Genomic DNA, 12,240 nt, shown 5'->3' on the forward strand with positions numbered 1-12,240 from the left:
AGACTGCATACTGTATTTTAAAACAAGCTAACCAAAGTCTGCAGAAAGAAAAATATATCTAAAAATGTATCTAGCAAGCATACCAATGAAAAAGGCTGAACTTTTTTCTTTCTTCTGCTGTGTCTCAGAAATAGGGAGGAATTCCAAGCAAACTTACTGAAACATTCACACTGTTGCCCAGAGCAGGCAACAAAAGTACATAAGTATGAAAGAATAAAGGCCCAGATACAAGCTCTGTACTGCCACTGTCACTGGCAGTGCTATGTGCTTTAAATAAACCTATTCCAATCAGTACTAAATGGTCTTTACAAGTGAACTGTAATCACAGCAAGAAGGGGCAGAGCCTGCCGTGCATCTAACAAAGAGCACAGAGCCTCAGGCAAGCATCAGCATCCCACTGATATTTTGTTGGACTGGAGGACCTGCATGGATTAGGACTTCTTGAGGAAAAACAGGGAGTAGGTTCTGGGCAGTTGAAGTGGGTCTGGGTGTGCTTTCCCTCAGTGTAGTGATGACAGCAGGAAGAGGAGGCTGTGGCTGTTGCAGTGGGTGCTAAGAGGTCAAAGAGGGTGTGGGTAGAAGTGAGTGAAAGCTGTGTGGGCTACAGAGTGTTTTGGTTGATCCTGGGAATCAGCCCTGCTGCAGGAACTTGCCACGCATTCCTCTGTTTTCCAACTCCTTTGCGCAATCAGGGACCGACTGACTGCCAGCATAAACAGCCTCCTGAAGAGTTTTCTGGGATGATTCAATATTTTCCCCTTTCGCAACAGGGCTCTGTTCTTTTTGCCCTACTGACAGCTTTATAGGCTCTGGACTTCAGAGCACAGATTTATTTCTAGGACACTGTATAGTTGTGGAGCTGGCAGAAAATCATAATAGCATTTCAGTACGGCATTTCAGGCCGGGGTGGTGGTGGTGTGTGGTGTGGGAGTTTCTCTGTTAAAAATTAGCCAGTAAACAAAATAAGGTGTTGTCTTTAATATTTGTGAATTTCTAATTGCTGAATGGACCATTTGGTGGTATAATTGTTTTGTCATTTTTCAGTAATTACTACTCAGGTGTATTTCTGTCCTAACATCCATCATTATATATGTTATTATATTCATTATATACATCATTAGTATCTAAATATACTGGATGTTTTGCTATAGCCACAGATATGGCTTTTAAAAGAAATTTTTCAGAAAGGCCTATTTTCTATTTTTCTGTTTTGAGTGATAACAGAAAAAACCTCATTTTTGACTCCTTAACTAGTTCTCCAGCTATCCAGTTACATAATAAAAGTTGCCACAGGAGAAAATGTACTACACACTACTTTGATTTGCTGCTTGTTTGAGATACAGGTGTTTTAGTTTTTTAAAAAATTTAGGCTTACATTACTTTTCTTTAAATGTCTAGTAGTACAGTTTCATCAAACATGTTACACAGTAGAGACATGGTGACTTTTTGCATATATATGTTTCTTTGTGAGCTTTCTGTGTGATTTTGCTGCACATGAGTATATTGTTATATTTATTCTGTTCTATACCAGGATTGTGTAAAAGATTTAATTAAATCAGACTGTACTACAAAGGACTTGTTCAGTGATCTCTCTTTTCTCCCTGTCTTTCCCCAGTTACTCAGTTACCGTGCAAGAGTCATATCCGCATCCTTTTGATCAAATCTACTATACCAGTTGTACCGACATCCTAAACTGGTTTAAGTGCACACGACACAGGTGATGTATAAATCTTAATATTGTCAAACCACTGATATTGTAGAGGTTTGTTAAGGTTTTGTGTCTGTCGAAATCAAGCATGATGTGTGGGACGGTTTAGCTGTAGTGACCAGCCTGTCTAACTGCTATGATCTGAGTCTGCTGGAAAATGCTTGTCCAAGCAATGTCACATATGTTTTACTAGCAGGTTGGGGTGTATCATCCTGTGGAGTGCTAACAGAAAAAAAACAGCTTGGGAAAAAGCATGCAGTCCCCAAAATTAAATTCCCCAGACCCTGCAAGGTGTACTTGTTCAGTAATATCATGAGAGAGCCCTTGCTGCTTGCAACGTTGTGTTCTGGGGGAAGTGTATGCTGCTTGGAAGGAAAACAAAAAGATCTGTTACAGGAAAAGTTCTTGTGCTTCCAGAAGGCAAACAGGGGGTGAATAATTGAAAACTGGTGACAGCTGTAAAGAGCATTTTCCTCAGAGGAATGTGCCTGCATGTATGAACCATCACAAGTGAAAAACACTCCCTTCTTTTCCTACTTGCTGACCACTCATAGGCATAAGGCTTGTTGGGGTGATACTTGGACTTTTGAACTCAGCAACAGATAAATCAAGACTTCTTTGAGCACTTTTTCTCTTATGACACCTCAATGTTTTTTAAAATGTGTAAGAAAATAAACTGTCTTGTTTCTGAATTGTGAATTGTGTGTAACAACCGTTGCTTCCTTTCTTCAGGATCAGTTACCGTACTGCCTACAGACATGGTGAAAAAACAATGTACAGGCGCAAATCCCAGTGCTGCCCTGGATTTTATGAAAGCAGGGAAATGTGTGTCCGTAAGTTTAGCCTCTTTTTGCCTTGAAATTCCATACCTACATCACAGTGCTGGTTTGACTCCCCTTTGATGAATGACTCACGGAAGTTGAGTTAGGGGCTCAGATATTCATCAGTGGTGCATGTGCAGCTCTCATTGAAGTCATGTGAAGTCATGAAGTGCTGTGCATATGCAAATGACAGGATAATTGGATCTCAGGTGTCATAGGCAACCAGCCTTGATGTGATTCTAACTAATGATCATATGGAAAATGCAGAACACAAGTGTCAGTGCGTTTTCCAACACTGTAAATAAATACGAGGTTTAAAACCAGGAGGGAAATCCAAGTTTTTTTCCCCTTAGCGTAGACCTCAGTAGATCCCCATGTTTAGACTCTCCTGTAGGTAAAGAGATCTGTAACAACTGTTTGATGGTGGCTGGTTGTGGGCGGTGTGTGCCCCTGTCTCACCTTCCTATCCCAAAATAGCTATGTCCAGAGTCTGTTGGCAGCCCTGGCTCTGCACTCTCTCTCTCGTACGACATCGTACAGACTGAAAGTCTTAAAATGGTATTTATTCAAGAGCATAGCAGAATGAAAAGAGAGAAGATGTTAATCCAGAGCCCTGGAATTGTATGGTGGGACGTTTAACAGTGGGTTGTCCAAAGTCACACAGCATCAACTGGTTGGGAATTAGGTGCTCCTGTTGTCAGGACTGACAGCAGGGAACTTGGGACAGGTAATAGATATATTAAGTGTATTTATTCAATACAAATGCAAGGTTGTTTCTTAATTTGTGCCATTCTACTTGTTGTGAGTGCCAAATTGGAGGTAATTGACAGAGTTTATTTGTATCCCTGGAAAATCAGACCCTGCAAATGTCATAACACATCACATTATCCTTATTTATATCTTTCTTTTATAACACTTCCTGGAATGCAGCAGTAAAATCTTTGATTTAACATGTTTTCTGCACATGAGAAAGCAAGGTCAAACTAATAGGTTTTTTTTTAAGGAAAAGTATGTGCTGGCCTCATGTTGCTAGAGTCTGTAAATGTTCTACTCACAAAGGAAAAGAATGACCAACAGCCAGAGAAAAGCACTGGCTGAAATTTAAGAGGGTATTTTGAGTCTTTTGAAGTCCAATCCGAATGGACGAATTCGAATTCATCTTAGGATAAAACACTTCTGTGAAATTGTGACTCTTGACTTGCACACTGCTTCCTGAAAACTTTCAATACATGAAACTTGTGCTATGTTTTTACTTTTTGATTAGAATTCTTTTTGTGTTGTATCTTTGGATTCAGTATGTGTGGAATATGGAAAATATATAAAAAGGCCTTTTTTTTATCACTCATATGGAAAATTTTGCTCTGCTTGTTCATCTTTAAAGTAAAAATAAATGTTGTACTGTAACTGTCCAAGCTCTGATGGAGAATTTTACCATCCTCTTCCTTGGAGAAATACCATTGATAATAATGAGAAACTAGTCACACTACAAGTAGATGTCTGAGGAAGACCACCCCACTACAGCCACCTGTTTTTAAAAAAAAACTGTTAGACGATTCAGATACCTGTCTTGCCAATGCTTATGAGTTTGTTGAAATGATGCTGCATTTACATCACTATTCATAAGCAGCAAAGTGGCATCAGAAGTCAGCCTCCACCTCTTAGGAAAGTTGAAAATGATGTTTATAAATAGTGCTATAGACACTTTTTTTTTTGTAAATAGATATATTTTCTTGCACACTGAGTTTATTATGGTAAGCAGCATTCAACAGAAAAAAATATCCCATGTTTTATTAGTTGCACCATTTCATTTTGTCTTCAGGTGGGTTAAAAAATTTATATTTTAATTTGAAATCCAACATTTTTTTATGTCAGTACTTGGACTGTTTTATAAATGTGAAGATATCTGTTAGTACTTACTAAGTAAGCAACTCCCACTAACAGAGAGTGCTTTGTGCTGTCCTCATATAACTCCTGTTTATAAAGGATATGAATAATGTACAAATTTCTGACTTGTGTCTTCACTACTGCCAGTATCTCTTAGAACAGTAGGTTAAGTGGAGCTCAGGTTGTTGGTTTTACTCTTAAAAATTAGAGTGCATGTTTAGATCTGATGAACTTTCTAAGGTGATCTGATTGCAGCATATATGCAGATATAAAGGTAGAATAATTCTGTGGAATTCTATAAAGGAGCTTACTCCTGGCCTTAGAAACTCTATACCAGGCTGAATGATTGATTCACCTCTTATTTATTGCAAAGAATTTTCTGTCACTTGTCTTCTAATATCAGTGGCAATCCCTGGGAGATTTGGTATATGGGTGGTAGGCTGAGCTACAGACTAGAAGTTTTAACAAAAAGTGCAGTCTTCTTTTTTTTTTTTTTAATGTTTACTAAGTCCATTGAATTTTTACATGATTTTGGAAAGAAAGAATTCAAAGGTTTTAAGGTGTCTTTTGGTGGCTTTCTTGTAGATTGATCCTAGCAGCATTTTGGTAGCTTGAACATTAACTTCACATACAATTTCTGACAGTGTAGAACATTTCCAAGAACATTAATGGAGAATTTTACCTGTTGCATTTCCACAAAACAATGAATCATCTATCTTAATGCATAACTGGATATCAGTCATTTTAATAACATACAGTAATCAAGCATAGGAAAAAATGATATGTTCTAACATGCAGTATAGACGTGAAGAATTTATTTGAAAAAACATGTTTATTATATAGTTTAAAATATATTTGATTTTTTTTTCACCATAAATGTTTATTTTAATTAATTTTGAGGGCATTGTGGTCATTTACTTTATGTGAATAATTACTGTCAAAATGTTTCAAGCTTTGTTTCTGTAATAGGCAACACATGTAAAAAAATTATTGCACTAGACAGGGTGGTAAGAGAACCTTGGAGGTGACATCATGTCCAACAGTTCCACAGAAAAACAAGATAAAATAGTTTGTCTGTTCCTGGTATCATTCCTGTCTTTTCAGCTTGTTCTAGTGCTTTTTGTGTTGTTCTCACCTTTTTGTAGATAATTTAGTAAATTTTGGTTCTCTTATCCCCACGTCTAGTGCAATAATATTTCTACACATGCTGTATGTTATAGATATTAACTAGGATTCATTTGCCAAGAATTGTTTAGCCCAAAAGATGTCTAGAGAACAATTTATTTTGACTACAGAATATATTTTTATGTAAACCCAGAGTGTGCTGTGTTCAGCATGGCATGAGGGCAGTGCAAGGAGATGCTCCAAGAGCTTCTTCGGTGCCTTTCACTGGGTCCAATTTCTTACAACATTTTAATTTTTGTCTCATGTTTTGCTGGCAAGATTTTTCACATATTTGGTTTGTGGAGGCCTTCAGTGCCCCAGGCAGTACTAACTAGGCATGAATCTTCAAGGATACAAGTAATTCATGTCAAGTTATAAGACTAATGGAAAATTGTGATGTATTATTTAAACTCAGTCTTTTCATAATAAATAAATAGAAAACAATGAAATAGCTTTGCATTTATATAGTTTGATCATTTAAAAATTAATGTTCTCCCAGTTGATTTCTAAAGAAGATCATTTTAATGCAAATCTAAAAGTTACTTGTTAGAACTAAAAGTTGAGAATTAAAATTAAAGGCTGTAAAAATAAGCAATTAATTACTGGAATCATAGATAACCAAATATGTTTAGGATATATGTAATTGATCCCTGTGGGCTTTTCTTTTTTCTTGGCCACACAAAATGTAAAGATGACCAATGTGCTTCATCATCTTTAATTGGGAAAAAACCCCAGAACATTTTACAAGTATTTTACTTAAGTACTATAGAGAATTTTTAACCCATTCAGAAGTAAAATTGATCCACATGTAGCCCCATTAAACTTTTTTCTGTTGTTCTTTTGGTATAGCAGTAGATTCCTGTGGAGGTTTCTCTGGAAATGTTGGTACAAATAAAATTCTCTTGTGAACATGTTTTAAGTTTCACTGTTGTCTGAAGTAAAAGGAAAGTATTACTGTGTACGTATTTTGGAAGGCTAAGGGTATTTCATGATGAATATGATGCCAGCAAACGGTTGCTAGTTGGAGATTCTTCCTCTTTGGTGTATTATATTCTGGGTCAGTTACATGGATATACCAGGTATCAAAGCCATTTCAACTTTTTCTTAGAAGTTTCAGATAAAAGCTCTGTTTCAAAGTAAACCTTAACTTAGAAACTCATGTTTGTAAATCATTAAAAAAAAGGAAAAAAAAAAGAAAAGTTTCAGGCAGCTCTGCTTAGCACTTAGAATAAAGGTTGCAGTGGGTCAGAGGACTTATATCTCATACCTTACTTCAATCACCATCACTGTTTCTTTTATGCTTCATATGAACTGTACAATTGTTTGGAAAAATTGGTATTAAAATGCCAGTGTGTTGCAAATCATATTTTATCTTTGTTGTTGCAAAAGAGCATTTCTTTTCATGCCTGCTGACATTCACCTCTTTTTCTTGGCATGAGAATTTTCTTCAGAGAATCACAGGATGGTTGAGATTGGAAAGTCATCCTGTCCAAACTCCAACAAGAGCCTCTTGCCCAGGACCATGGTCAGATGGGTTTCCGACCAACCTATGTCATACTATGACTCTTTTTTCATTAAATGTGTACAATTTTCTTGTTGTTAAATGCACAAATGTTTGAGTAACACTAACATGGTTTTAGTTGGAGCCTTCAAACTTAGGAGAAATAGATGAGACTGAAGTAAAATATGTTTTGAAGAGATGCCATCAACCTTTAGTACACTGATGTTTGTTTTGCTTTTAAAAGATACTTGAGACAAAAAAAAGATCTGGATTAGGAGTATTTTGCAATATTTTTAGAATTTTTTTTTTTTTTAGTGCTAGGAGTTCTTTAATCATTTTAATTTTTTATTTTCTTTCCTGACAGCTCATTGTGCTGATAAATGTGTCCACGGTCGTTGTATTGCTCCGAACACCTGTCAGTGTGAGCCTGGCTGGGGAGGACCCAACTGCTCCAGTGGTGAGTTTTCACCTGCTTCTGCCTGTCTTGTACTCTTTCTGTGGTGTTGTCCTCTCTTTTGGGCAGATAATCTTCAGTCTTGTAGTTGGGCTTCTGCTTTCTGGTCAGGGTTTTTGTCCTGAGTTATCAGTTTACTTTGTGTAACCTGATTTTTCTTCATTTACTTGCAAACAGTGTTCCCATGTAGCAGTACTAAGTGTCGTGAGCCTTTTTTCTTGTGTTCAGAAATATGCAGATAACACAGAACTTTGTATTTGGAGTAAAACAGATATGATTATATTTTAACCATGGGAAAATCTCACAGTTTTTTATTTTACTAATATGCAAAGAGTGATGGTGCTTGGTCACATTTAAAAGCTATGAGTAAAGCCTTCCTTACAACTCTATCCTCCTTTTTCACTTTGCTGCTAACTTTTCCTTTTTTCCTTTTACTCTGTTCCCCATTTGCACTATTAGTTGCTCTCTGACTGCCCAGTTTATATATCTACTGTAGTCTCATTTCCAAGACTTTCTTCTCCTTCCCTTTGCCATAAAAACATATGCAGAGATGAGGGGAGCAAAGCTGTGCAGGCCACAAATCATTATCTTTTCTTCCCATTGCCTGAACTACAGTTTCTCAGAGTAATTTTTTAATTAATTATGATCTGTTATTTATTCCACTTTACTGGTCTTCTCTGCAACAGCTTTGGAAATGTAATATTGAGGGTAACATTAAAACCACATATTTTGTTGCAATCAAGGTCAAGTTTGGTTACTACTACTGACCGTCCACTTGAAAAGAAAGTATTTTAGTCAACAATTAAGAAATGTATGTATAATTTCACAGACAATATAAATTTGTAACACATAAACCAGAGCTTGATGTCTTGCACAGATATTGTGCTGCTAGTTTACTTATTGTGTTATTCCTCTAAAAATAACAACTGTGAAAAACCTAGATTATCAACAAGAGAAAAATAATATGACTATTTTCACCCATTTTTTTTTTCTCCTTAACAAAAATAGAGAATCGTTCTTTTTTTTTGCAAACGTAGTGCTGTAGTAACTCTTCATTTGGAACTGATAGCTGTTCTGGCAGCATATTTTGGGAGGTAGGGAAGAATTTAACCATTTCAAAAGTATTATATTTGTTGTATAATTTTTTTATATGCTTACATGTGATTTATACACATCTCTACAGAAACATCAAGTTTTGCATAAGGCGTAAAACTGAAAAAGTAATGCAATGTTGTTGTAATAGTGATCTTAATCTAGTGCACTGAGTTGTCAAGAGAAATTGTCAAGAGATGTTATCTTTCTTTCTGAACACCTTGTGTATAGAGCTCTTCTTTAGCTAATCAAAGATGCAGAAGAAACGTGACTCATTAGACAGCACAGAATGCAAAGATATTGTTATTTATGGAGCTTTCCAAGTTTGGAACTTCCCAAAAAGGTATTTTGGATGAGACAGGAACCTCTCAATCTGCCTTTGGAAATGATCCTTCCTCTCACAGGATTTCTAGCATCCCTTTCCCTCACCTGCCTGGTATAATGCATTTTGAATACATATGCAGCTCTTTTTCTCTGCTTCTTCCTCAGTTGATTGTCTTTGGTTGATCCTCAACTTGGTCAGTTATAGTAACAGAAAGGTAGAATGAGATAAAATAAACATATGGTTTTTTAATAATGACTTTGTTGATATAGCAAGTTGTTAATTCGATAAAAATATATGCAAATTGCCCTACTGTAATAATGTCCATCAAATAAATATTTTAACTATGTAACTATTTAAGTGAATTATGGAACAATAATTACAAGGCAGGATTTAATGGTTACTGATGACCAAAACAATAACGCTGACTGAAAAGGAGAGATTTTTCTCGAAGTGTGAGGTTTTAGGCCAACTTCCAGATTTAGTGATCTGTTCATTTTCATGGTCCAAGACATGTTGGAAGGAACTGCTCTACCTAAGGACTAAATGTTTCATAAAACTGGAGAATTAACATCTTCTTCCAAAGTACTGTCCTTTCTCTATTAGAATTGTTTGATCTCCTTAAAAAGAATTTAATTGGAAAGTATCTCAGAACAGAGTCCTATTGCAGCATCTGTCCTTCTGCCAACTTCCCCCAGCTTGATCTTTATCTGTCATTTCTTAGAAGGGAATAAACTTTTTGGGAGAATTCCATTTCCTTGTAGCAAATATTATGAGGGTTCTTATCGAATTCCTAATAGCTTAGGTCAGTGGCTGTTTTCTGTTTATGGAGAAGAGGGGTAAAGATTAGCCTGGACTACTGAGATTGTCTTCTTCAAGTTCTCAATTCTAGTCCAGCCCTTAACTCTGCTCTCCACCACATCCTCTGCCTTTCTGAAAACTGAGAGGAAAACAGGATTGAATGTGTTCTTCAGCAAGTAATACCTGAGTGGTGGTCTCAGAATTTAGTTAATTAAATAATGTTTCCTTGGGGAACATTTCCTGTGTGAGATGTGTTTTTTCTTTAGGTTTCTTTTTAGTTAAAGGAAATATGCTGTATTAGCCAGTGGTTGCTTGCAGTGAAAGTCAGTGGGAGGTGGATGAAGGGGATGATGATAATATACATATATCTGAAGAGAAATACTACTTGAATCAAGAGATCACTCACATGCAAAACAATTTATTCCAATAAAGATTTATTGACTGAACACAGTGGTCAGGACAATGACAAATGACTGGACAGAAGATGTGTTGAACGAATAAAGCAAGTGAATCAGCATAACCAGCAAGCTGTCAGCACCCCTTTGAAGAAATATTTGTGAATTCCAGGAATATAAGTTGACCAGTTCTGGGCTAGGAACAAGGGCAAAATTTAGAAAAATGCACACAGTAGTAAACATAGGTCTGTTTGTAAATTAAAGAAATATATTTTATTGAAAAACAAACAAAACCAATATAATCTTTCCCTCCCAAACCAGATTATTTAAATCAAATTTTTAACTTGCATGTGTCAGATTGTGTTGTTATATGTCACGAGAGTGCATTTGACTCCGGGCTGGGTATAAAGCAGGCTTCTGTAAAAGTTGCTACATATATAGTAATAGTTGTCTGTCTAGATGTGGAGATGATCAAACCACGTTTCACATGTGTATATTATGTTTTCTGCCTGTTTTCTGCTCACACTCTGGCAACGCTATTTACTATAGCAGATACGGTCAGTTTTGAATGTGTGTGCAAGACAGATAGAAGTGCAACCTAATGTGGAGTGCCACTAAGCAATCAGGATGTGCACTTTGTTTTTCTTCTCATGCCTAGTAGTCCACAAATAATTCCTTCAAGATCAATAGGGCGCTTTCTGGATAAGCTGGAGCAGAGGCAAAATCAATACTACAGTGACTAGTCTGAAATGGTCATAGCCTTGTGATTCCCCCTGGCTGGCCTGAGCAGTGAAGCAGAAAGGGAGTGACGTCTTTGGTTTACGACACGTATGGTTAGGATTGTTTGTGAAAATGTGAACAGGATTTTTCTGTTTTTATTGCGCTTAAGCGATCTGAGATTTGTTTGAATGACTGGGTTTTAATTTATAATTTGATTCTATTGGTTATTAATAGAATTTTATCAGGACCACAGTCTGAGGTCATGGGGGTAGAAAAAAGTGTCACGAAGGCTTAATTTGGCTCCAGGATTTTATAAAACATGAGGAAAGAACTGGCTTTTTCGCTAATATGTTAAACTGCATGTTTAAAGCTGGCAGCTCAGAGAAACAACTTGTTACCTTTAAATGCACTTATTAAGGAAACTTTCAAGGGACAGTAGCTCTGCTACTATTACATTTCCTTTACAGTCGTGGGTGTTTGTAAAGTTCACAAATTCTGTGAAAATCTGGCACTTGGCAGATGCAGAATATGGCAGAAATTGGATCCCTTGGCATAGTTTGTGAGAGACACGTGAGTTGCAAGCACTGCCAGCTTCTCAGTGGAGTTTTTAATCTCCATTAACCCTGCAGAGGTGGATGTGTGACTGTTTTCCACAGGCATATTTGCACCCCAAGTGAAACAGCCCTGTGGTGCAGCTCTCAGGAAAGGTGATGGTGATGGCAAATCTTTTGAATCTTGAATTGAGCTTTTTTGACCAGGACATTGCTTTCCTCCTTGTTTGTTGAAAGCATTTAGACTAACGGAGCTTGCAAGATATGCTTAGAGAGCCAGCTCATCCTTAAGTTTTCTAAGCCATTCAACAGGCTGCAGAAATAAGTTCTGGTTTTAACCACATCCTTACATTAGAAAGGCTCGATTCCCAGAACTGAGGAACTGGTAAACACACAAGTAAAACTGCAGAGTATCGTGACAGACAACTATTTGCTTTTATGCAAAATGCAGAGAAATACTTTATTTTAGTAATGGAGAACTGCCCCTAGCCCAGCTCCCTGCAAATACATCCTGTGAACCAAAGTGACAGCAGGTCATAAACAATCTTAAATTTAACCCATTTGAATTTCATGTGTCTTCCCTATGTTCTTCACTTCCTGTAATTCTCCTGTATTCATTACTGCTGTACTTTCCCTGACTGAATTCTCAGTTTTTCCAGCTGAGCACTTCATTTTTTCCTCTAACAAGGCTGAATATCTTTAGGTTGAGAAACTCACCCACCAGAAAGTTGGATCAGATGCAAATAGGGAAAAAAACGGTATTCATGGAAGTTGCCATCACCTTCGTTGTTGACAAAGTCACTACAGTGTCACTGTGGTAGGTGCTA

General features: G+C 36.8%; 1 protein-coding gene across 1 annotated transcript in view; it reads left to right on the forward strand.

Annotated features, from left to right (window-relative positions):
• MEGF10 (multiple EGF like domains 10) overlaps nucleotides 1–12,240 on the forward strand; it is an 88,237-nt gene that overhangs the window by 19,545 nt on the left and 56,452 nt on the right. Inside the window, exons 3-5 of the mRNA XM_027709041.1 lie at nucleotides 1,616–1,717; nucleotides 2,441–2,541; nucleotides 7,443–7,535. Coding sequence (XP_027564842.1) covers nucleotides 1,616–1,717; nucleotides 2,441–2,541; nucleotides 7,443–7,535 — 296 coding nt within the window. The remainder of the gene's footprint in view (nucleotides 1–1,615; nucleotides 1,718–2,440; nucleotides 2,542–7,442; nucleotides 7,536–12,240) is intronic.

The sequence above is a fragment of the Neopelma chrysocephalum genome, unplaced genomic scaffold (assembly GCF_003984885.1).
Source record: "Neopelma chrysocephalum unplaced genomic scaffold, ASM398488v2 Primary Assembly neopelma1_96684, whole genome shotgun sequence".
NCBI classification, from domain to species: Eukaryota; Metazoa; Chordata; class Aves; order Passeriformes; family Pipridae; genus Neopelma; species Neopelma chrysocephalum.